Genomic DNA, 23,320 nt, shown 5'->3' with positions numbered 1-23,320 from the left:
TTGGGAAAAGTTGCTACAAGTTAGTAATTTCACGCACTTTTGGTGTTTTTTTTTTTTTTAAAGGTGCAACAATATTACTGTAGTTTGAAAACTGTGCAATATTACAAGCCAGCTTTTTGAGTCACGTCCATACCAGTCAGTTTGTTATAACTTGAGGCAGTCTAATAGCTTCTTAAAGTAAAAGCACACAACTGGATAAATACACAATTCTGCCAAAAAGCTCATCTGTCTGTGTCAACTCTGTGCTGTAATTGAAACTGAAGCCTTGGTTTCTGACGTTCCAAAGGAAGAGCCATGAATCCTCTCTTTTCGTGCTGGAATGAATAGTTGAGTGTTCCATCACGCAAAACCATTCCAAGCAATAACAACAGGATTTATTATAATAGAAATAAGTGGTACTTTGTTTAAACATGGTATTAATGTTATGATTAGAAGCTGTATTTGGATGATTTTAGCCTACTAGATTGAATATATTGTTTTCACTGATTTAAAAGATGATAACTTTTAAAGAATTGTGTGTAAAGTTATGGAAAATTGATTTTTGAAGCTGTACTAAAGTGCAATAAATAAATAAATATGACTTAAAAAACTTTATAAACAAGTCAATTACCAAACAAATGTGCACGATGGATTAAAACTCCTATGACCTCTTCACAAAACAATTGAGATATTTTGGGAACACAGTCATGATTTATCATTTTAAACAGAACCATCTATCACATTTAATGTGTTCCCCATCAGATCTTTTAAAGAAATCTTTCATCAGTTTAAAAAAATAAAATAATGACAAACACATTGTAACAATATGTGTGACTGATGGCCTTGCAAGTACAAAATAAATAAATGCCATTAATTTAATTATGGCATTTTGTAATTATGTTAGAAGATGGAGGAAAGATGCTGAAAGAACTCCACATGAGACGGTGGAGTCTTAGAGAGGATATGTATTGTATTGTAATTTATTGTATTGTATTGTAAAGAGCTGATAAAGAGAGAAAGAAAAGTGGCACTGAGACAGATAGTGTGAGCAGGAAAGAGGATTACCCCATTGGTGGTCTTTCTCCTCTTCTTTTTTGAAGGTACCATCGACTTGCTGGGCACAGTCCAGCTCCAGAACACTTTGTAGTGATGTATGGGAATATCAGGCTCTTCTGGCACAGTCCAATTGAGACGAACTGTCACCAGGCCTTCATCACCCAACGTCACATTAGTGGCGCGCAGATTCGTTGGGCTGGGCGGGGCGGATGGATCTGGAGAACACAGCAAAACAATGTAATGTTAATGCAAACAGGTTTTAACACACCTGTGAACACTTAGAGATAAAGACGAAGGAGGCCTTTGGTTCCTCTAAGTGACAAATTGTGTCAAGGCAGGATTCTTCACGTATAATTTCAGGTAGAATATGTCAAAAACCAGATTATTGTTCCCCATTGAAGTCTACATCAGAGCCAAGGGGGCGGGGGCATCTAATGTGACTCTGTGTAAAGTAATTAGCCCTCCATTGACAAGCTGCCTTGTGGTGTTATAACAGGTGTCATGTCACATCTATGACAGCATTCACCACCACTGACAGCGCAGTTCAGGGGTTAACAAACACATGCTGCTCACTTTGGCTCCACATCAGACATTCCTGTACTCCAGTATGCACAGTGTCCAGAATAAAGCTGCTTCGCAACCCGTCCATGTGTTTTGCCGATGTTAACCCGGTGCACCGCCACATGTCAGACCAAAAGGGAATAGTCCTTTAATGAGAAATTGATTCAGGCCACAACCCACTTGGCTCTCCTCTCCCCGGCCCTCACTCACCTGAAAATAATTTGATTCAGTCCAAAAACGCAAGCGGTCACATCAGGTCTTTTAAACCCAGTTGATGTGAGCTGTGCAAGACAAATAAGCAGTTGACTCGTACAAATTGCCCTAACAAAGTACGGTTGTGCAAAATTGCACTCAGATGATACGGTTGCACTAAATAAATAACAATTGCATGACAGATTGGACGGTGGTTCATCAAAACTCAGACAACTCTCATCAATCTATCAACCTTCTGGCACTGATTGGCCTGATTAGAGATCAGTTTCCATCCCTGCAGCACAGTCACTCTCCCACCTGGTTTCTGCCTCCGTCTGACGACCATCCATAAAGCTCCGGGGAACAACAGCATGATGAAGAACTGACAGCCCAGGTCAACACATCATTTACACACTAATACTTTATGTATGCGGTACCAGCACATGGTGAGTCATACTGAACCCTTTTTATATATGTATACATTTAATCTAATACACATATACAGATAAGTGAAGTCAAGGCTGCTCGAGGCACAGCTTGGGGGCGTTTAATCTTCTTCTACTTGGTAAAGCAAACTATGAATAAGGTGCAATTTAGACAAAATGTTCCACTCACATATGCATGAAGGCACAAAACAAGGGTCTGCAACTTTAACAAATACCGTCTGCGGCTCAAAATATGCAGCAAAATTGAGTTGAGCAGTAGCAAAACATGCTGCTCAGGGGTTAAGATGTAAAAGGTGACACCACTTTGTTTGGAAATGAGGCAACACACATCCATTTAAAACTTGCTAAATCCTGACCAGATCAGACTTATGACATGTTTTATGATGTAATGAGATGAAAATGTATCTTATAGAGAAAAAAAAATACAATTTATACACATGCTGTCCTATTATATTACTAAAATGTCTACAACAAAACTACATGTAGATACATTTGTGTAAACTGTTGAACAGATACACATTTTCACATTTGTATCAAAAAAGTACATGAATCTTCATTCAAACTCTGTTTTAAATAAAACACATAAGCATTGTGGACACCATAAGTCAAATAGGATTAATGTACTTTTGGCACTATGGTCTTGTTTTGGTCTTATTTCTGTCTTAATCAGTATGTTTCTGCTTCATGGAGATATAGAACTGAATGGCTTTGAAGACGACAAGGCCTCATTTGTCATCCTAAGTGTCTCTTTTAATCTTCCCAAAAAGGCTGAGTGGTTATATAACGATTTTTAAATGGGGAAAGAAGGAAAGTTTTATGTTTCGAGGTGTGTCTTACTTGATATAAACGTGACTGTAGAAGCTGTCAAATCTGGTATTAGACACATTTTCCCAAAGCTTCCACCTGTTTTGTGCTCCCAACCATAACCAATGAAGGGCAGTCAGTGTTAAAGCTGACCACACACACACCCACACACACATGCAAATGACTATAAAGACAGACCTCTGGAGGAGCGGAAGTGTTTGCTGGGTGCAGTGAAGCCACGGGTCCCATGGACATTGACTGCTGCAACTCTGAACTGGTACCATCTGCTGGCTCTGATGTCAGCCAGTAGGATGCGCTCCTCTGCAGTCTGATGAACAGATAGAGGGGCGGGGAGCAAACCACAGGGGTCAGGGTTTACACAGGGTCACAGCCCCAATGTGAGTGTGCAGCCACATCAGTCATCAAAGCATCTCTTTGCCAAACTTTCAAAGACTGAGTGTGAGGAATGTGCGACACCATGCAATAGTTTCACAGCTGTAGGATGATGCATGCATGGTCAAGTAACCAACTTCAGTATGAAACATACCTGATTAAGGCAGTACATTTATAATCTAATTATGGGATTTTGCTGACATGCTGCATTTTATTTTTTACCTGCGCCACAGTTTGCCACTCTGTAGCGTCATCCTCACTGGGGTGAATTCCGTAATTCCAGCGGCGCTGCACCACATAGAGGACGGGCTCCACGGATATGTTGAACTTGGACGACCAGCGGATCTCCAGCTGACCCGAAGGCTGCTCCAAGAACACCAGATCCTTCCTCGGCTTCAGGGGAACTCCTAAAAGTACAGGATGAGTTAAAAATCCCCTCTGCATGGAACAGCAGAGCCGAAACTTGACATGAGAGTTGCTCGTTTTCCTCTCTGGGGTGAATGAAAGCTGGAAAGAAATGACATCTGAATTGGAGAAATACAGATCTGAGAATGAGACATGACCTCACTGCAATAGATTTAATACATGCTGGGGGTTAACAGCATCATCCCTCTGCTGTGGCAGGTTGTGATATTTCCTGGCTGCCGTTTTAATGTTTTAGTAGCTGTGAATCTCGGTGATGATACACATAGTTTGCACTTAGGTATGCAAGATGAAGCACAAAACATTTTCTCTCCCTGTCTCTTACAGGTACAATACACACCAGTATAAACCTATAAGAAGGTAATTTGCATCACTGAACTTCACTTGCAGCCTTTCAGACAAAAGTCGACGTGGCCATGTGTGATAAATATAAGATTAGAGATTTATTAGACAGAGCCCCGGGCCACACACTTAGCCAGGTCAGGCCAACTCTCTCATGTAGATTTATTACTGTGGAGATATAGCAATTTGTTGACTGAGCACTGGGCAGAGTGATAATGAGATGGAGATTGGAAAAACAAGGCTAAAAGTACATGATTGGGCTGAACACCATGACACTGTTCTTAATAAATCAGCCAGCACTCAAACCATTGTGCTGGACCTCCATCAATTCAATTCAGTTTATTTCTATAGTGCCAAGTCACAACAGAAGTCATCTCAGGACACTGAACAGAAACATTCATATATTTAAAAAGCAAGTTAACGTTATTTATCTGAGGAGCAGACTGCATTGAGTCTTAACTTCATCGAAGACTCTCATCCTGAGCAAGCATGAAGGCGACAGTGGAAAGGAAAAACCCCCTCATCAGGAAGAAACCCTTTGTAAAAGCAGGCTCAGGACAAGTGGCCATCTGCTTCTACTGGCTGGGTTTGAGAGGAACAGATACACAATTGCAGGTTGAGAATCACGTTAAGATAAAAATAATTTAAAATGAAAACTATTCATTTGTAACAATTCACTTTAAGAAATGTGGTCAATTTGTCCTCTAGTAGTCTAAGCCTACGGCAGCATAACAAGCCAACCCTAACTATAGGATATATCAAAAAGGAAAGTCTTAAGCTCAGTCTCCTCCCATTAAAAGCTGCTTCACGTTTTATGAAGAGCATCATCGCACACCCAAGGCTACTCTAACGTAAGTTGATAAACTTGAATTTACGTCTGTCTGACTGTGGATTGGTAGAGTCCAAACTCTTTAGAGATGGTTTTGTAACCTTTTCCAGACTGATGTGCATAAACAACTCTTTTTCTGAGGTCCACAGAAATCTCCTTTGTTCCTGCCATGATCCACTTCCACAAACATGTTGTGAAGAGCAGACTTTGATAGATCCCTGTTCTTTAAATCAAACAGGGTGCCCACTTACACCAGTTCATCATCCCATTGATTGAAAGCGCCCGACTCTAATTTCACCTTCAAATTTACTGCTAATCTTAGAGGTTCACATACTTTTTCCACATACAAGTATGCAATACAGTAGTCCCTCGCTACTTTGCGGTTCGACTTTTGCAGACTCACTATCGCGGTTTGTGAATGTACAGTCCATAATATTGTACAAAAATAAAATTGTACAGGACACATGATTGTCAACTTTAATATTACTCATGTGATTGGGACAGTAATGGATACAGTACAGTAAAAAGTTAACAAAAACCTAAAATACTTTTTATACGGAGAATCTCCGGAGCGAGTGGTGGCAGTAAGGATTTTTAGTCTGGTTGACGTTCATGAGAAACATGACAACACAAACACGTGCCCGCTGTCCGAGCGTTACTCAGAGTGGCAGTGCGAGTGTTCCTTGGACAGACGGGCGGACCGTCTGATCAGCAGGGGTTACATGCTGAAGTTCGCAGCTCAACCTCCACCGTTCAGAGGGATTATAGAGATGGTTCTGTCTTCTCCAGAACAGAGCTTGTCTCTCCAGTCAGAAGTTCAGGAATTTCTGAGGAAAAACGTGATTTCCAGAGTTCCCAACGGAGAGGAAAATATGTTTTTTTTCCTTCCACTACTTCCTGGTTCTGATTAAAAAAAACGGAGGGATGAGACCCATTCTAGACCTGTTCATGTTCAGCAATTCGATCATGGGGAGACAATTCCACATGCTGACAAACAGCTGCTGGAGAACTTCACCAGAACGCTGGTTTTCACCTCCATAGATCTGAAGAGCGCATATTTTGAGGTTTAATTAAGAGGTTTTATCCTCTTCCTCATAATTCTGAGGAGGAAGCAACATCTCACCTCCTTCTGTCCCATGCGTGCATTTTCATGTTACGTGGCGCACACGGCCGCACTGCGCCGCTTTCAGCATATGTTCGTGCATTACTGGGACAGCTCTTCAGGACGTCCTCTATCCACCCAGTGCCTCTCACACTGGTTGTGTGAGGCTATTTCTGAAGCTTAAAGTTCATCTGGACCGGATCCTCCAGAGAATCTCAGTGCATTCCACCAGAGGGTTTTCATCCTCCATGGCTCTGCATGGAGGGATGACAGTGGAGGATATTTGTATGGCGGCTGCCTGGTCATCGCCATGTTCAATTATTCGTTTTGATCTACGTGATGTTTCTACTTTCTCCATGACCCATTCTGTTCTCAGGGTTCTGATAGAATGATTATTATTTGTTTCATGGAGCCTCACTTTTAAGCTCACACCTGCCTTCATGTAGTCGCAGTGTGAGATATTTATTATCAGTCACAAGTTCATGACTGCTGATTTTATCGTTATTAATTGGTTCATCCTGAGGAGCTGTTGGTCTGCTCTGTTCATCGTTACACTGTTACAATTCGTATCCTTCGTTGTTCCTATTCAAAGCAGCAGGTCTGCTATCTCAGCGTTTTTTCCTCACTAGAGATCTTTTCTCCAGTGCGCTCCTGCGCATGGAGCATGCAATTACGCAGAGCGTAATTACGCACACAGAAGGGTGAGTGATTAAATGGTTTTTTTTGTGCAAGCAAGTGCTTCATGTTGTGTCTGAGTGGGCCCAGTGAAGCATAGACTACATCCTGCTTCGTCTTTAACCCATTAGCAATAAACTTAAAGGGCGAAGCCTATACGAAATAGAACGTTGGTTACGTACTGTAACCCAAGATACTTTGAGTATAGGCGCAGCCCTTTAAGTTCTGGGCCTCAATGGTTCCTAAATGGCTGAAGAAAAAAGTTATTTGGGAGCCGAATACCCGGTCTCACCGTAATTTATACGGACCGGGGGTGAGGTCCACACAGCAGGTGGGTGTGGACTAAAGTTTTCAGTGCTGCGCTGCGCGCAAAGGGATAAACCCACTAGCGATAGCCTTAAAGGGCTGTGCCTATACTAATAGAATCTGGGGTTACAGTACGTAACCAACATTTTCTCTCAATAAGCCTACACCGTATTCCCACTCATAATGACTACATTTCACAGAAGCCAACAGGGCCCAGCACAGAACCCCCATTTCCTTCTGCTGAAATGCTATAGAGAAAGTTTTGATCTGATCAGAAAAAGTTTGGTGCTTATTACAGTGACTTCGGCACCCAGCGGATGCAGAGCCACATGGAACCCACCGAACAAAACCAGAACTGGACCAGAACCAGAACTCCAGACCCATCGGTGAATCTTGAGAGCTGGTAGCTAGCACACAAGGACTTAGAGCGAGACGTGCAATGCCAAAAGTCCGGCGCTCCATCCAGCACTCCATCAGACTTTTTTCATCTCTTGCAACCGGCCCATGAGGACCTCCATATGGGGGTACGCTGTGAAGTAAAATTTAGTAGCTGGTATGTTGTTAAAATTACTAGGTTTAATAGTTTAGAACATTGATTGTGGGCTTCCTCGCTGCAGGGCAGTCTGCAGAAATGGAACAAAGTCAGACCAGAACAGAGTCGGACCGGAACCGAAAGCTGATGTTCTACAGAGCTGGTAAGTAAAATTTACCGGTAGTAGCTACATATACAGTACTGTATGTATGTTGTTAAAATAACGTAGGTTTAAGAGTTTAGAACATTGCAAGAGTGTGGGAAGGGTTTCTAAAGCCTTATATATACAGTATATACAGTGTGAGTGTATATATATATATATATATATATATATATATATATATTAATACTAAAATAAATATAATGTTGCTACTTTGCAGATTTTTACTTATGGAACCTAACTCCCGCAATAAATGAGGGATTATTGTACTGGATCATTTTCCTTAATAATAAATGACCAAATAAAATATTTTTCTCTCATTTGTTTAAAGGATGTGTGAACATCTGATGATGTTTTAGGTCAAATTTATGCAGAAATATAAAAAATTCTAAAAGGGTTCACAAACTTTCAGCACCACCATAGATGTGCATACAATGAATGCTTTCTTTCATTATAATCTGAGCACTGGCTCATGAGTTATGTTGCTAACTCAACAGTCAAATAAACCCATGCAATTCAACCAACGCGTGCCCAAATCTAAAAAGATGGATGAAAGTCAGAACTTGGTTTTGTTCCGCTGATAAGAACTCTCTGCAAACTAACAGCTGGGGGTCGTTGTGCTGCGGTTTCACAGCTGCACTGAAGTTTGGAAGTCTGCAAGCGTCTCCGTACGCGCAAGCAAACGCGTCACATTTCCTGTGCAGCGATCAACACTGAGGTAACCGCAGCATTCTTCTTCTTCTTCTCCCCCATCTGCCTTCGCTCATCCTCCCACAAACACATGCATGCCGACCCACTCTTCCAACACATGTGGGAGGGACGACCCTTTCGCTCAGGTTGCTCTTTCCAAACATAACTTCTGAGTCAGGTTTCGTCCAAACATCATGCAGCTTTATCAAGGGCCACACGCGCACTCCAACCCATGATGTAACTTCTGCTGAAGCATGATCAAGAGTGCACTGTTGGTTCGTATCTGCATCATGCCAACAATTACACTCCCGAGGATATAATTCTCAATACTCACGCACAATCTGTCATAATAACTGCTTTAATTACAAGTTCAGAAAAACATTGCAACACTTTCTAATGAAGTCAGACATGGATATGATTGATTGACGGACTTGTAACGACAGTGTGAACATGACTCACTAGATTTTATCTAAATTTGACAAGCATGTTTGCCATATGCCATGCAGAAAAAAAGAAGTGGGATTCTGTCACAGTCAGTGCGGCTTCTTCAAAAGAGTGGAGAAAATGCCAAAACTGAAAGACACTGTATGGAAATCTTAGAAACTAATAAAGCCACAGTTTTATCTAATGCACATTTTCTTAAATGAGACTTTGAGCATTGAAAGAAGATAACGTTTTATCGCACATCAAAAGCTCAGCGGGGGTCTGGTGTCTTGGGGAAATTGAAGAGTGAAGTTTTTCTGTCAAGGGGCATGAGCTGGGGACCCCAACCTGAACGCACACATCTGAGAGTGATCTCAGCGGGGGGAAACGCTCCATTTCTTCCCTGCTTGTGTTTGCTAATGGCTTCCAGCACCGTGGCTCATCACGGCACACACTGTACGAGCACACGAAGAAGCAATTACGCTCTTCAAACCATGAGCGACTAATTAGACCTTTAACACCGGGGACCAGGACAACAGTTCCTCTCTGACTTTCGCCAAAACGCTCAGTGTAATTCAGCGTAAGCGTAGTGCCGACGGTGGCCTGCCGCGAGCTCTGTGTTTGGACTGAACCTGCAGGTATGCCGCTCGCGTCGAAGGTCTCGCTGTGCAGTGAGTGGTTTTCATTGACGGGGTCACTGTGCTGAAACAGTCAACATCACCAAAAGACTTTCATCTTTTTTCCCAGATTAACGCCGCACACACACCTTTTGAGCCTAACATCCACCATGTAGTCCCTTGAGACGTTTCCTAATCAAATAAAACCACTAGAACCCCTCCGTAAGTCACGTATCACATGTTCTTTCTGCACGCTACTAAATGGAGTTCACAGTAGAGCATGCTTACCATGATTCAAAGCATACACCCCTGCAGACTATCACTGCAGCAGTTCAAAGCTTGATTTAAACTCATCTTCTGCCGCTCCATCTCCTAAACTCTGTTATGGCCTTAAGCGATTGCATTGTGAGCTGCTGACAGCATGTATATTGTAGCTACCATCTCCAGGTTCAGGGGCCCTCGGTTCTCTCACAAAAACAACTCGGCACCCTCAGAAAATCAAGTCGCCCTGGGCAACCCCATTAAACTCTTACCGAAGGAGAGATATGAGAGTCTGGAAACTCCGAGTTTATCCTGCGATTTTAATACCGACGCTGTACTCCAATGCAGAGCATGAAGAATGTGTGGGTGAAGTACAATGCAAAGAGATGGAAGATTTGGGATTTCAAGCACGCTGTCAAAAATAGAGGTGAGATAATCTGTTTGCTTCACTGAGATTTCAAGCAGATGTTTAGCAGAGAGGGATGCAAACTGGAGCAATTAATCACATTAAAAACCTGATGGACCGTGGCCTGATTTGATACTATACCATTAAGAGAGTAAAGGAGGAGGGGGAGAGAGAAGGAGTATCCCTTATTTAGCTGATGAACCATGTTGCAGTAATCTGCTCCCTCTTGTAAAAAAAATACAAAGCCATAATTAAATAGGGAGATGAGTTAAGTGGAAGACAGCATCAGTGTGCACAGTTGCTTGATGGCTTAGCAATATGTGTGTACAGTATGTGCATGTGTTACAATAACAGTTGAGTGTTTCAGGAACAGTTTCACTGCACCTTTCATTGCTTTATTAATTGCTTCCTTTTCATTTACCTGCAGGTGAAATATTAGAAGGTAATGCGGTGCAATCAATCATTTTCCAAACTGACAAATTTAATTTGCCACTGTTGCTAAAATAACTCAAACACATGCAGGAACTTAACGGGTTCATACAGTTGGTTTAGTGTAAACATAGATTTAATGAGGATAAACTGATTAAAAGACAACTGCAGTAGGTAGGAAAGCTGGATGTTAAAAATTATGAATATGAGTCTGAATGTTGAAGGGTTGTAAACTCAGTCATCCACATAGATAACAAAAAGGCTAAATCATGTCATCTGGACCAGTTTCTTTAAGTGAAAAGCGTTAAGTGACACTTAAGGAAACTGGTCCAGATGACATGATTTAACCTTTTTTGTTAGTCTGAATGTTGTTTTAATGTAAAGATAATGCAAACTGATGGTGTATTTAGCAGAGTCTGAGGTCACTTTGTGTGTTTTAATACAAGCTTCTGTATGTAAGCAGCTTTGTGTGCATCGTTGCAAATGTGGGTCCTCTGAAATAATCAGCTCTTCCTGTTTTTTATTAGTTGACAGACAAATTTTAACTTTTTCAAGCTGCTTTCAGGCTACAAATTCACCTTCATATTGGTTTCTCTTACCTTTGTTTTGACTGATTATTTCATGCAAATATCTTGTACCACATGGGGTTTAAACTATAATTTATTACCTACATACATACATTTCTTTTTAACACTTTTTTTTTATTTCCATCATTGCAATATATACAAAGATATGATCATATATCTGTGGGGAAAGTATCTAGCTGGCAGGTTTTATTTGATTATGGCACTCCAGATATCCTTTAATTAGGTTTGTAATTTGCTGATTCTGATTTTATCTCGTTGACGGCTGCCACTTTGTGTACCGTTTACTACTTTGTATTCTGTCTGAGTTTAAAAGGATTCAAGTAAGAAAAAAGGGGGAGGAGATGGAGTTTCTCTATAAAGCAGTTCCAAATGACCGTGATGTAGAAGTCATTAACAACAGTGCTGACAGCCATTATTCATCAAAACTGCATTTACAAACCAAAACGCTGGCTTTTTTTTTTCTTGGTCACTGGATCAGTCTTAAATATCGCACTCGTACAACGAGAAGGGGCAGCCGCAGGCAACAAGCAGGCTGTGAAACCCCAGCTCTTAAAAAAATAGCTAACAGCCTTCTTAATGTGCTCCGCTGTGGTTGGAAAAGAACTTGTGCCACGAGCATGATGAGATCCGTTCAAGTAATATGATTTTGTGTGGCTGCGCTGTAAACCGATACAACACTTGTTCCTTTGTTGTACGCTCGAACAAAACAGCTGCTCGGTGTTTGCCATCTTCATTTATCCACCAGTGACCGCGGGTGCTGCCAAATCTGACAGCGTTTAACGTGGACAGAAATGACTATTTCTTCAGGACAATGACACACACAGTGTGGTGCAACGTTGTTTCCCTTTTCATTTTCATACCTTTGTAGAGATTCTTGGGAACCTGGCAGGTGTGGCCGCAGCCGTTGCTGCAGCACTTCTTGACTCCTGAGCACTCTCCGTCCTCCTCGCAGCTCTCCACACAGGCTGCAGCAAAGCCACTGGCCTTCTCAGGAGCAGGGCAGTCGCCTTGCTTCACTCCTTCCACTGACTTCAGGAACTCGCAGCTTGTCAGACACTCGTAGTGCTTCTTGGGAAATAGGGGCTACATAGAAAAAAAAAAAAGAGGAGAGGGGAAAATATATGCCAGATTACTTTTTAAAGACTCGCTGCAAACAGACTGCTCTTTGAGTCAACAGTGACCGTCCTGTTTAGATTTCGGCTTATGACTCACTGAATTTCCGAGCGCATTAAATGGCTCTGATTCAGTCGCACAGCGCAGAAAAGAGGTACTTCACTCCTCTTTCCACCTTTCGCCTCAGCAAAATCCCCCCATGCACAAGTTTGAAAAGCATAAACACCCAAATCTGAGGCAAGCCCAGTATTTTTTGTAGTAACATACCTCACATAAATCTTGGCACTGGTTTTCCTTCAGGTCCCAGGATTCCTTGCAGGGCTCCAGACACTGTGAAAAGGAAAAGGGTGTCAGTTCTTCAAAGATCCAGCCACATCAAAGACGTGCTGCTGCTGCTGTGGAGATGATGCCTTCAGTGGCCTGGCTGCCTACTGACACCTCACGCAGGCACTGCCTCTGCCACATTCACACCAGTCACACCCTGTTTTCTTACAGATGCCAGGGATACCTTTAAAGGGCTTTGACAGTCGATGACAAAAGCCAACGAAGGGCAAAGAGGTTGTCTGTCATAAGCTGAATGAAACAAGCAGCACTGGAAAGCTACTTATGTTTGGGTTTATTTCGTGTGAGTCCTGACAGATCCTCTCTTTGATCGTCAACACCAGTAGCCCCACATACTGTCTACACCTCATTCTCATCCTGCCACCTCTCCAGCTCATGTCTAGACTTGACAGAGTCAGGTACACTTGGAGGAATAGCTCTGGGTCTTTTTTCCCCTCGAGTGGGGCTGCCTGGAGTAGTTATGAGCGTTTAGTATTTTACCTGAAGTAGACAGCAGCCAGAGTGATGTCAGTCTGTAGAATGGAGGAGAAATGCTAATGAGAAAGTAAAGCTAGCTCCTATTTATAGCGGGGCCCATTAAAAAGTAGATGTCAACCATCCAAGTCAAGTCAAACTGAAATAGAGAATTCAGTTTAAGCAAACTACACAATTATATTTTTAAGTATTTGCTTATGACAGCTGTTTATGTTAACTGAGCTTGACTCTTGTGTGAATTAAGCTAATAACTATTCAAAGAAGGGCCCCTTAAAAAGGTTATTCCCACCACCTAAAACAACTCAAACTCTAATTTTTATATGTTTTAGTAAACTTTGCATTCAGTATTTTTACTATGTTTGTATATGAAAGTTGTTGTTCATGTTGAAGTTGTTAGCTTGTGAACTAAGCTATGTGTTGATCAGAGCTGTGATTACAAAAACAACAAAGTTATGATTATTTTCTGGGACAAAATTAAGATATTTTTAGTTTGTAGAGAAACAAAATGTCACTCTTTAATAGGCCCGTTCAAGAGTGAAATTTCAGCCACCTAAAACAACTACAACTCTAAACTTTACTAACAGTTTAAGCAAAATATATTTTAAGTATGACTTTATTATATACTTGTTTTGTTAGTCAAAACGTTTTCTCGACTTTCCAGTCAGTCATGCTAACGGCTACTCAGAGCAGATAAAAAGCAAAAATAATTTTATACTCAAACGCAAAACTTACCAAGCAGATCAAATTAATATCATATTAGTAGTTATTTTATACCTCATAACTTTTGCAGAAAATTGCCTTTTTTTTTCTCTACCAAACAAAAAATATTATCTTGTTGCCCCAGAAAAAAATGAATAATGTTGTTACTTTTGTAATCACTCAGTAACAGGTGTGTTGGGATTACACTGGTGGAACTGCAATTTGGGGCAAATTTACAAAAATACAATTATCAGCATCCATCCATTATCTTCTACCCGCTTCTTCCATTTTGGGTCACGGGAGTCGCTGGTGCCCATGTCCAGCAATCACTGTGCGAGGGACGGGGTACACCCTGGACGGGTCGCAAGTCCATCACAGGGACACATAGAGACAAACAACCATTCACTCTCTCACTCACACCTAGGGACAATTTTTAGAGTCACCAATCAGTCTAACATGCATGTTTTTGGTTTGTGGGAGGAAACCGGAGTACCCGGAGAAAACCCACGCATGCACGGAGAGAACATGCAAACTCCACCCAGAAAGGCCCCCGGACCAGGATTTGAACCAGGGACCTGCTCGCTGAAAGGCAGCAGCTCTACCAGTTGCGCTACCGTGCTGCCCATTATCAGCATCTTTTTACACAATTAAACAGCAACATGAACATTATTTGGGAAATTGTGACAAAATAAATATTTGTCTTGTGCAAAACGAATAAGGTGCAAAAAACATTTTATTTTTATGTTCTATTAAATTCATTTGAACCGCAAGGAAAGCTTTTAATGTGACTCTTCAGGTGGCAAAAAATTTATCCTACACTGGTCTGGCTCTGAGTAGCCATTAGCCACAAGTCAAGCAAACACTTGTTCTCCAAACTGAGGTCGCTCTGACTTCTGTCCACTGCAGGTAAGACACTGACTGAGAACAGCCACTCCATTCAACCTGCACATAATATAAAAGATCTTTCTCTTTAACGTCATCAGGGTTGAAACAAGAGTGTTTTTAGAAAGTTACACTGCTCACAACACAGAACACATTTTCTATATGTTCAAAAAATCCACAAGAAAATAAAAAGATAAACTTGTTTTGTCTGCTGCTTAAACTCACTTTGCCAAACCTAATGGGATAATACAATTTAAATATGAAGTTTACCAATTTAGTCAAACAATTCTTGCTTTAAACACAACTGACCCTGAATCGAATTTGATCAAACTTAACATGATTTAACACAAACAGACTGGCACGTCCAATAAAATCAGGCAGATTCTGCTGTCGTTAGGGCTCAGATTGAGAGATGCAAGTCTCTTAAATCCTCCAGCAGCTGGCTGCTGGGAGCGGGTGTGAAGGAGAAGAGCAAGCTGAGTCAAACCACTGCCAGGCTGCATCTGTACAGTACTGGGAGCTGCCCAAACCGCACCACGCAACAACCTGCCAAAGACCCTCATTCAACCCCATTTAATTTAGACTCTTTCACCGGCTACAACGCAAAGGTAGATTGAATAATGAATTTTCAACACGTTCTTTATTTCTCACAGGGTGTCCAACATGTTTGTCTTTAAGAGATTTTAATAAGACATGGATTTTTGCTTAGAAAGAGCCTCTTAATAACAGCTTAGAATAACATAGTTATGCAAGGTACAGTGCTGAGGAGTGGTTAAATGGGGCCATTTATTGTACAGCAGAGACTACATTAAACACAAAAGCTGATGTAAGAATTTTCACATCTCAGTCGGGGGGCCACAGTTGTATTTATTACTCTTTAATTTAACCCATTAGCTTGCTCCGTCATTATAATGCCATTGCCAGTGAAAAGTTTATTTGCTTTTTATGGAGTGTGGTGGACGGGAGCATGATGAAACATAAACCTTGCTTCTGAAGGACACACAGCAATCAGGAGCACGGACGAGCCTGCCAGCACCCAATTACACTCAGCCTCTCAGCCGACTCTGCTTCGCCCAGCGTTGTTCGCGACAGCCGATAAACTCTGCGCGAGCGGTGTGTCGAGTCTTTCAACTGCTGGCTCCAAAGAGAGGGAAGGGCTGGATGGGAGGGGGTTTTCTTAATTATTTCACATCAATATAGATATCGTTCTAATAAAAAATACAGTGTCAAGAGAAAAAAATCCTGACACCTCGGTGAAAGAAGAGAGCTCCAGAAGCAGCCAGTGTGGTTTCAACAGAGCCGATCAGGTGAAAACACATCAACACTTTGGGGATTTAAGACGATATTCGAGCTCAACTGCCCTGTCAGAGTTAGGCTTCAGTCTGTGCAGTTTGAAAATCATCTGTTATGAATAATACGGTAACTTTATATCATTATTCTGCTCTCACTGGAGAGTTTTGGGAGTACAGTCTGAAGCGAAGCTGCATCCCAGTCTTGTACAAAGCCCCAAGCTGAAACAAGCAAGTGTTGCGGCAGCAACCATGTGCTGAACCGATGCCTAAAGGACATTCCACTAGCAGACGCACATGTTAAAGCCCCCAAATCCCTTCTACAAATCACTGAAAATACACATATAAGCCTGGGGATCAAGCTCATTTTGCACATTGAAAGGTCTCGTGAGCAGAGCATTCCTCTGGCATTTTCTTGAGCATGAATTCTTCTCTGGTTCAAGACGGCCCCAACAACCATACAAGTGAGAAATAGAATCAGCGTTATCTCGAGATGCTCGAGCTCCAGTGCCAAGCTGCATGAATTAGCACAGCACATTGCGTACTAATGATATTGCAACACAAATCAGAATGCTGGCTGTGTGTTGTCTCACCCACATTGTCCAAGTCTTGTTTTCTTTAGCTCACCAGAGAAAAAGTTTGTAACAAAACCAACTGGATTCTAGCAGGAACTTTCAAAGTTTATGGAATGTATTATAAATGGCACCATTAATGAACGACAAACACGTGCGTTGGGACAGAGAGCTCAAAGGCAGGTGTGCTGGAAACTGACAATCTGTCAACGTTGCTCCCCAGCCACACCCACAACCTGACATTTAAGGAGGGAAGAGGTGATCCAACAACAGATGTCTTGCCAAAACAAATGGGACGGCTGTATATAATTACAAAAGGTGCCATCATCAATCAAGAGCTTGATTCCAATTTGCACAGTCTGGTGCTCAATCTAAACTGTGGCCCTGGTGTAGTACAAGACTTGGGAAAAATTTTCTTTAGGGCAACTTTTTTGTGTACCATATCTTCCGCAGACAACTAGAAGAACTTCTATTATTACATGTCTGGGTTTTAGTTCTGAAGTTATATTTCAAGTCAGAGCAAACCAAAATGTGCATAAAAAGGCTTCCTTTGTGGAAAAAGCCTAATGTTCCTAGAAAGTCACAGAATCTTCAACTATTTACATTATAATTGGGAAAAAATGTTGAAACAAAGTGGAGGACATAACTGAGCTGGACACAGCATACGTATGGGCTTTGCTGGGGTGCCAGTGTTGGTTCTCCCCTCAAGCAAATTTCTCCTGCTGGCAACACAGCTACCATCTGTTTACATCGCACAAGGAATGCATGTATTTACGCCATGAGATGTTAACATATTTCAGGACAAATTTCCCCCTTCAAAAGACATAAATAACCATATAGTATCTATAAGAGCCTTGGTTGTTTCTTTGCATTTGAGAATCTAATTTTCTCTTTGTCCTCTTATCGTCCTGCCCAACGGTGACACATTCCGCATGGTTAAGTAGGAACATCCACAGCAGTCTTTCACTCCCCATTTCACGCTGTAATAAAATGCAGCAGTTGTTACTCTGGGGGGGGAGTCTGAAAGGCATTCTGTGGGGTCGATGACAAAGTCAGGCTGAATGGCAGCCAACGCCACAACTCATCTTTACTTTTTTTTTTTTTTAAATACTGGAGACGACTTGATAGGAATGGATGGGGAGGAGGGGGTGTACAAAGATGGGTGAAGTGGGAAGTAAAAAGACAGGGAGAAGAAGTGGGGGTGCTATACGCATAGAGCTTTCTTTCTCTATCACAGCATCTCCACCCGTCATAAAAATACTTGGTGCCCCAAGTGTGACTGAAATAACTGCAAGTATGGGGGGAAAAAAAAAAAAAACTAGTATAAAACGTCACACAAGAGTTACATTTTAGTTTATGGAGCATGAACAGCTACCAGTCGGGGCTACCCCAAGGTTTAACAAAACGCAGTGTGTACAATACAATACATGAGCTATTAGTCAATCGTGACATTTTTCTATTTTTAACCATTTGGACATCCATAAGGGATGCATATATTTAGTTCTTTTCTAAAGTAAACTTGGCAGACAACAAATTCATGTGGGAACATGTGCCTTCCCTCAGCACAGCCTGCTAGAACATACCCCCCACCCCAACATGTTTCCTCAACATTGTCCCAAAGACTTAGAGTTAAGCGTATCGATCCCTCGCACCGATGGCCAGTGTCAAGCTCCACTGGTGCCAAATATTATTTACAAGGTGCCTTTGCTGTCCCACAGCTTCCAGACACTCTTGAGAGACCCAGATATGGCAGAATCGCTGTCATTGATCACACACATTGTAAATCTCTCCTCCCAGTCTCATCGAGTTATGGCTCCTTTTTGCTACTCGGCTGCTTTTCACACATTCAGCAACCAGACTCAATTACAGCAGCAGCTCTCTGCTCGTATCTATCGACCCGTCCGTGAGTTCTGTCTTGTGTGGCGAAACAAGCACTTGACTTGATGTGTTCTCTTCTCACTCTATTTCATTTTTATTTGGGCGTCCTGTCCTCACAACATCCCTGGTTTTGTCTTGTATCTTCTCAATTGCTCTTTTATCCATCTTTAATTGATTTTCATTCCCTATACCTTTAAACCCAAGTCCATTAAAATCCAGACACACTCTAAAACTTGTCTTTTTTCTTTGTGCTGGTCCTCACTCCGCATGGATCCACTACATATTAATGTTTGATGTTGACCTTTGTCATCAGGGGATGTTGGCAACATATTGAAAAGAGTTCCCTAAGAGAACAGGCCTTGATTGATGTTCTCATTTTAGTTATGCAGAAACATATGTTTGCTCCCCTGCTCTCAAGGACTTCTGGAATCCTTGATAGTGATACATACACAGTGCAAGGTGGAATTGGCTAATCCTTAATGTTTAGAGACCATTTTGTTACAGCAATGAGTTGGTTTGAGCCAAAATCCACCAAAGTACAGCTCTAAATCCCTTTTCTTGAGTATCAGTCTATTAGTGCAAAGTTCAAAACCATCTGTGTTTTCACAAATGACAGCAACATCTGCACTTCCTAAATATCCAGCAAAGAAACCATAATAATGTTAACATTATACAGTATATACTGAAAAAATATATATAAACACAACAGTTTTGTTTTTGCTCCCATTTTCATGAGCTGAACTCGAAGATCTAAGATTTTTTTCTATGAACTCAAAAGGCCTTTTTCTCTCAAATACAGAAGTCCCTCGATACATAGCAGTACGACTTTCATGGACTCACTCTTTCGTGGGTTTTCAATGCAAGATCATGCACATTGTTTCCCGGTGGCCTGGTCATTCAGTGATCGCTGAGGGGCCCCCTTCCTTTCTCTTTCTGAGGTTGTCAGCCTCAGAAAGAGAAAGGAGGGGCGAAGTGGGGTCTGTCTTTTTCCATCACTGCTGTGGGAGCTTCAGTGAGGCGGGTACCAAAGTGAGCAGCACAGATTGTTTATTTAAAATAATCAAGCACAACCCTAACCAAGCCTTAACCCGAACCGAGCAGACCCGGCTCGAACCGAGCCGGGAAATGTCCCTGTGCTTCCGATAGCCAGTTCGTCTCGGGGCACCGATTGGCTCAGTAACCGTAGCATCACTCCATCTGTTCTCTTTCACTGTGCTCTTTTAGAGCATTTAGAGAGTTTGGAACATTGTTAAGAACATTGCAAGAGTGTGTGAAGGGTTTATAAAGCCTTAAAATATTTATAAATACTAAAATAAATATAACGTCTCTACTTCACAGATTTTCACCTATTGTCGGGGTGTATGGAACGTAAACCCCGCGATAAGTGAAGGACTAATTTATTGTTCACCAATTTGTGCAAATCTGTGTTAGTGGTCACTCCTTCTTTGCTGAGATAATACATCCACCTCACAGGTGTGGCATATCAAGATGCTCATTAGACAGCAAGGTTATTGCACAGGTGGGCCTTAGGCTGACCACAATAAAAAGCCACTCTAAAATGTGCAGATTTTTCACAGCACAATGCCACAGATATTGCAAGTTGTGAGGGAGCATGAGTGTTGCGTTTATATTTTTGTTCAGTGTATTTTCAGAAACTGAGATTAGACATCTACAAAACCCACACCCATACTCTCTATGGAAACTTTCTGCTTACTATGCAGTATTCGTGTAGGTTTTAACCCAGGATTCAAATCCTCATAAAGCCCAGTTTAACCCTGTCCATCTCTTTATCCAGGAAAGACTCACAGTAGAGCCTTCTGTCCCTCCACATCGTTGAGGTGGTTCAGGGATCTGGTAAGAATACCCCCTGGACACCACTCTAGGAAGGTTTTCCATGCATGTCCAACTGGGAGGAGGACACGCTTTACTGACAAACTTTTTTCCCCTCAAAAAAGTAGCATTTTGTATGCGTCTAAGTTTAGACAACACACTTAAACATATGTAAAATTCAATTGTCCTCCTCATAACAAGTGTGTAAAGAATGGGCCATGAGAGTGGTTTTAAGCTTGTGGCAGCAGAAACTTCATGAACAAAGAATTGGTCAGGGCCAGAGTGTAAATAATTGCACATCCAATTGATTAGTGTTTCACAGATTCTAGGTCCATATTTAAAGTTAAGGAGTCCCACTCCAGTTTAATCCATCAGAGCTGTCAGGGAATTTCTTTTAATATTGTTAAGTAATCATTACATAGAAAATAAAATTTCAGTGTATTGATTTAGCTTTGGAACTGAAGTTGTCCAGGAGTACTTTTTGTAAGCTCAAACATAACTGGGTCGCCATCTTTTTACAGCCGATAGATTATTTTATTTATTCCACATATTCTGCCTGTCCATCATTCATTAACTGTCAGACATTCAGCTCCCAAAAAAAAGCCATGGTATAACCATTAAAGAAATGGCACCAACTTTGTTTAACTTCACGGTAAAACAGTCTTAACTCATACACTTTTTTTTGTCTTTCTGAATAACTCCCATCACAGAAAAGGTCATTTTCTAGGACAAAAAACAATAAGGTGTATAAGTGTCCAGTGATTGGTCTAACTTTGATAAGTGTATGTTGAGTAGCTGAACACAGGACTGGACAACAACACCTGCTAATGAACTATGTGTTTTCCTAATGGCTTTTTTCTGACAATTCTTACTAGAGTTGTGATTTCTGACCCAAGCCCGTGCCCAACCCCAATTTCTGACCGTGTCGGGCCAAAATTCTGTGCTTGATTGGCGGGCCGGTTCGGTCTCGGGTTTTTGATGCAGTTTTACGAATCATACAGCACAAAGAAAAACATTACGCTTGTGTCACTTCTAGACTGGGCTATTGCAATGGTTTATTATCTGGGTGTCCAAATACTTCTTTAAAAAGTTTTCAGTTGATCCAAAATGCTGCTGCCAGAGTCTTAACTGGAGTTAGTAGGAGAGATCATATCTCTCCAGTTTCAGCTTCTCTCCATTGGCTCCCTGTCAAGTCCAGAATAGAATTCAAAATCTTAATTAGGGCTGCAACAACGAATCGATAAAATCGACAAAAATCGATGATTAAAAGCGTTGGCAACGAATTTCATTATCGATTCGTTGTGTCGCACGATTATGCGTCTTTCACGGCGCTGCGGAGCCATTTTGTTTTGTTCACGGGCAGTTCATTGTCAATGCTGACTGACAAAATAAAGTTTAAAAAAAAAAAACTGCAGCGTGAGTTGAACAGAGCGTGGGGGGAGCAAAGCAGAGGCTGTTTTCAAAGGAAAATAAGTACATTTTACAAATGACCAACGCAGCGAAAACTGTTCGACCCAAGTCCTCCAAAGAGTGGGAGAACTTCACAAAGATAAAAAATGAAAAGCATGCCGCTTTGAAAATCGCCGACACGACACGTGAGAACCACGGAGATAAAACGTAAACATGTCGGAGTCACGAGGAGGAGGAAGGAGCTGCAGCTGATACAACTCTTCATGTGTTGCAGGTGAGTCTCTACAATTTAACACATTGTTCTGTTTCAAGAGAGAAAACGTAACGTCAGTCTGTCTGGTAGCTGAAGCTGCTGTTTGTTACAAGGATAGAGAATGTGTGTTAGTTTTTATTTAATTTAATTAGTACAATCAGGGCAGCACGGTGGTGCAACTGGTAGAGCTGCTGCCTCTCAGCGAGCAGGTCCTTGGTTCAAACCCCGGTCCAGGGGCCTTTCTGGGTGGAGTTTGCATGTTCTCTCCGTGCATGCGTGGGTTTTCTCCGGGTACTCCGGTTTCCTCCCACAGACCAAAAACATGCATGTTAGGCTGATTGGTAACTCTAAATTGTCACTAGGTGTGAGTGAGAGAGTGAATGGTTGTTTGTCTCGTTTGTCTCTATGTGGCCCTGTGATGGACTTGCGACCCGTCCAGGGTGTACCCCGCCCCTCGCACAGTGATTGCTGGACATGGGCACCAGCGACCCCCGTGACCCAAAATGGAATAAGCGGGTAAAGAAAATGGATGGATAGTACAATCAGTGGTTAAATGTGATTTATAAATAAATCTAACACAAAGATAATAATTTAATGATTAAGCTTCAACTGTTAATTTGCTGGCAAAGTCTGGAGACACTGCAGGTATGGCAGGATGAATTGCATTTAAACAGGAATTAAAGTAATTTATTACATCTACTCAAATGTGTGTAATTTTTTGTTAATTAAAAGTGCGTTACAAATTAAATTCATTATTATTTATTATTATTAATTAAGTATTTTATATAGATGTGTGTGTGTGTGTGTGTGTGTGTGTGTGTGTTTAATTGCTCTTTTAGCTACTTTTGCCTGAACCTAACGCTGTAAGTGAAACAAGGCATGTCTTGAGTTGCTGTAAATTATGCTATAATACATATTTACTCTCATTCCAGAAAACAACAACAATAACAACATCCTTCATGATGGACAGACATCATGAACACCACAGCAGCAGCTGTCTTCACTGAAATCATCCTGAACATGATCGTCACTGACACGAGGCCTCTGTCGATGGTTGAAGACGAAGGCTTCACTACAATAATCCACACTTTTAATCCAGGTTACAATAATCCACACTTTTAATCCAGGTTACAATAATCCACACTTTTAATCCAGGTTGCAATGATCCACACTTTTAATCCAAGTTACACTCTTCCCTCAAGGACACATTTTACAAAGCAACTACATATTGTGCAGGTATAAAGACACATTTGTATATATTTTTGTGTACATTTAGTTTTTTAAGCTATTTGACTAACTTTTATTTTTTATTATTCAATATTTTACTAACAGAATAGTCAAATAGCAACCTGTTTTTTGTGTGAA

At 41.4% G+C, this 23,320-nt stretch overlaps 1 protein-coding gene across 1 annotated transcript in view; it reads right to left on the bottom strand.

The window, feature by feature from the left end:
• Positions 1-23,320, bottom strand: part of LOC119419655 (anosmin-1) — a 69,629-nt gene that overhangs the window by 21,023 nt on the left and 25,286 nt on the right. The window contains exons 3-7 of the mRNA XM_037687014.1: positions 12,594-12,656; positions 12,074-12,296; positions 3,654-3,838; positions 3,237-3,366; positions 1,045-1,250 (exon numbers count right to left, since the gene is read on the bottom strand). Coding sequence (XP_037542942.1) covers positions 1,045-1,250; positions 3,237-3,366; positions 3,654-3,838; positions 12,074-12,296; positions 12,594-12,656 — 807 coding nt within the window. The remainder of the gene's footprint in view (positions 1-1,044; positions 1,251-3,236; positions 3,367-3,653; positions 3,839-12,073; positions 12,297-12,593; positions 12,657-23,320) is intronic.

The sequence above is a fragment of the Nematolebias whitei genome, chromosome 13 (genome assembly GCF_014905685.2).
Source record: "Nematolebias whitei isolate Nwh7 chromosome 13, NemWhi1, whole genome shotgun sequence".
NCBI lineage: Eukaryota > Metazoa > Chordata > Actinopteri > Cyprinodontiformes > Rivulidae > Nematolebias > Nematolebias whitei.
The sequence above is the reverse complement of the archived record's forward strand: the minus strand, read 5'-3'. Positions and strand labels throughout refer to the sequence as shown.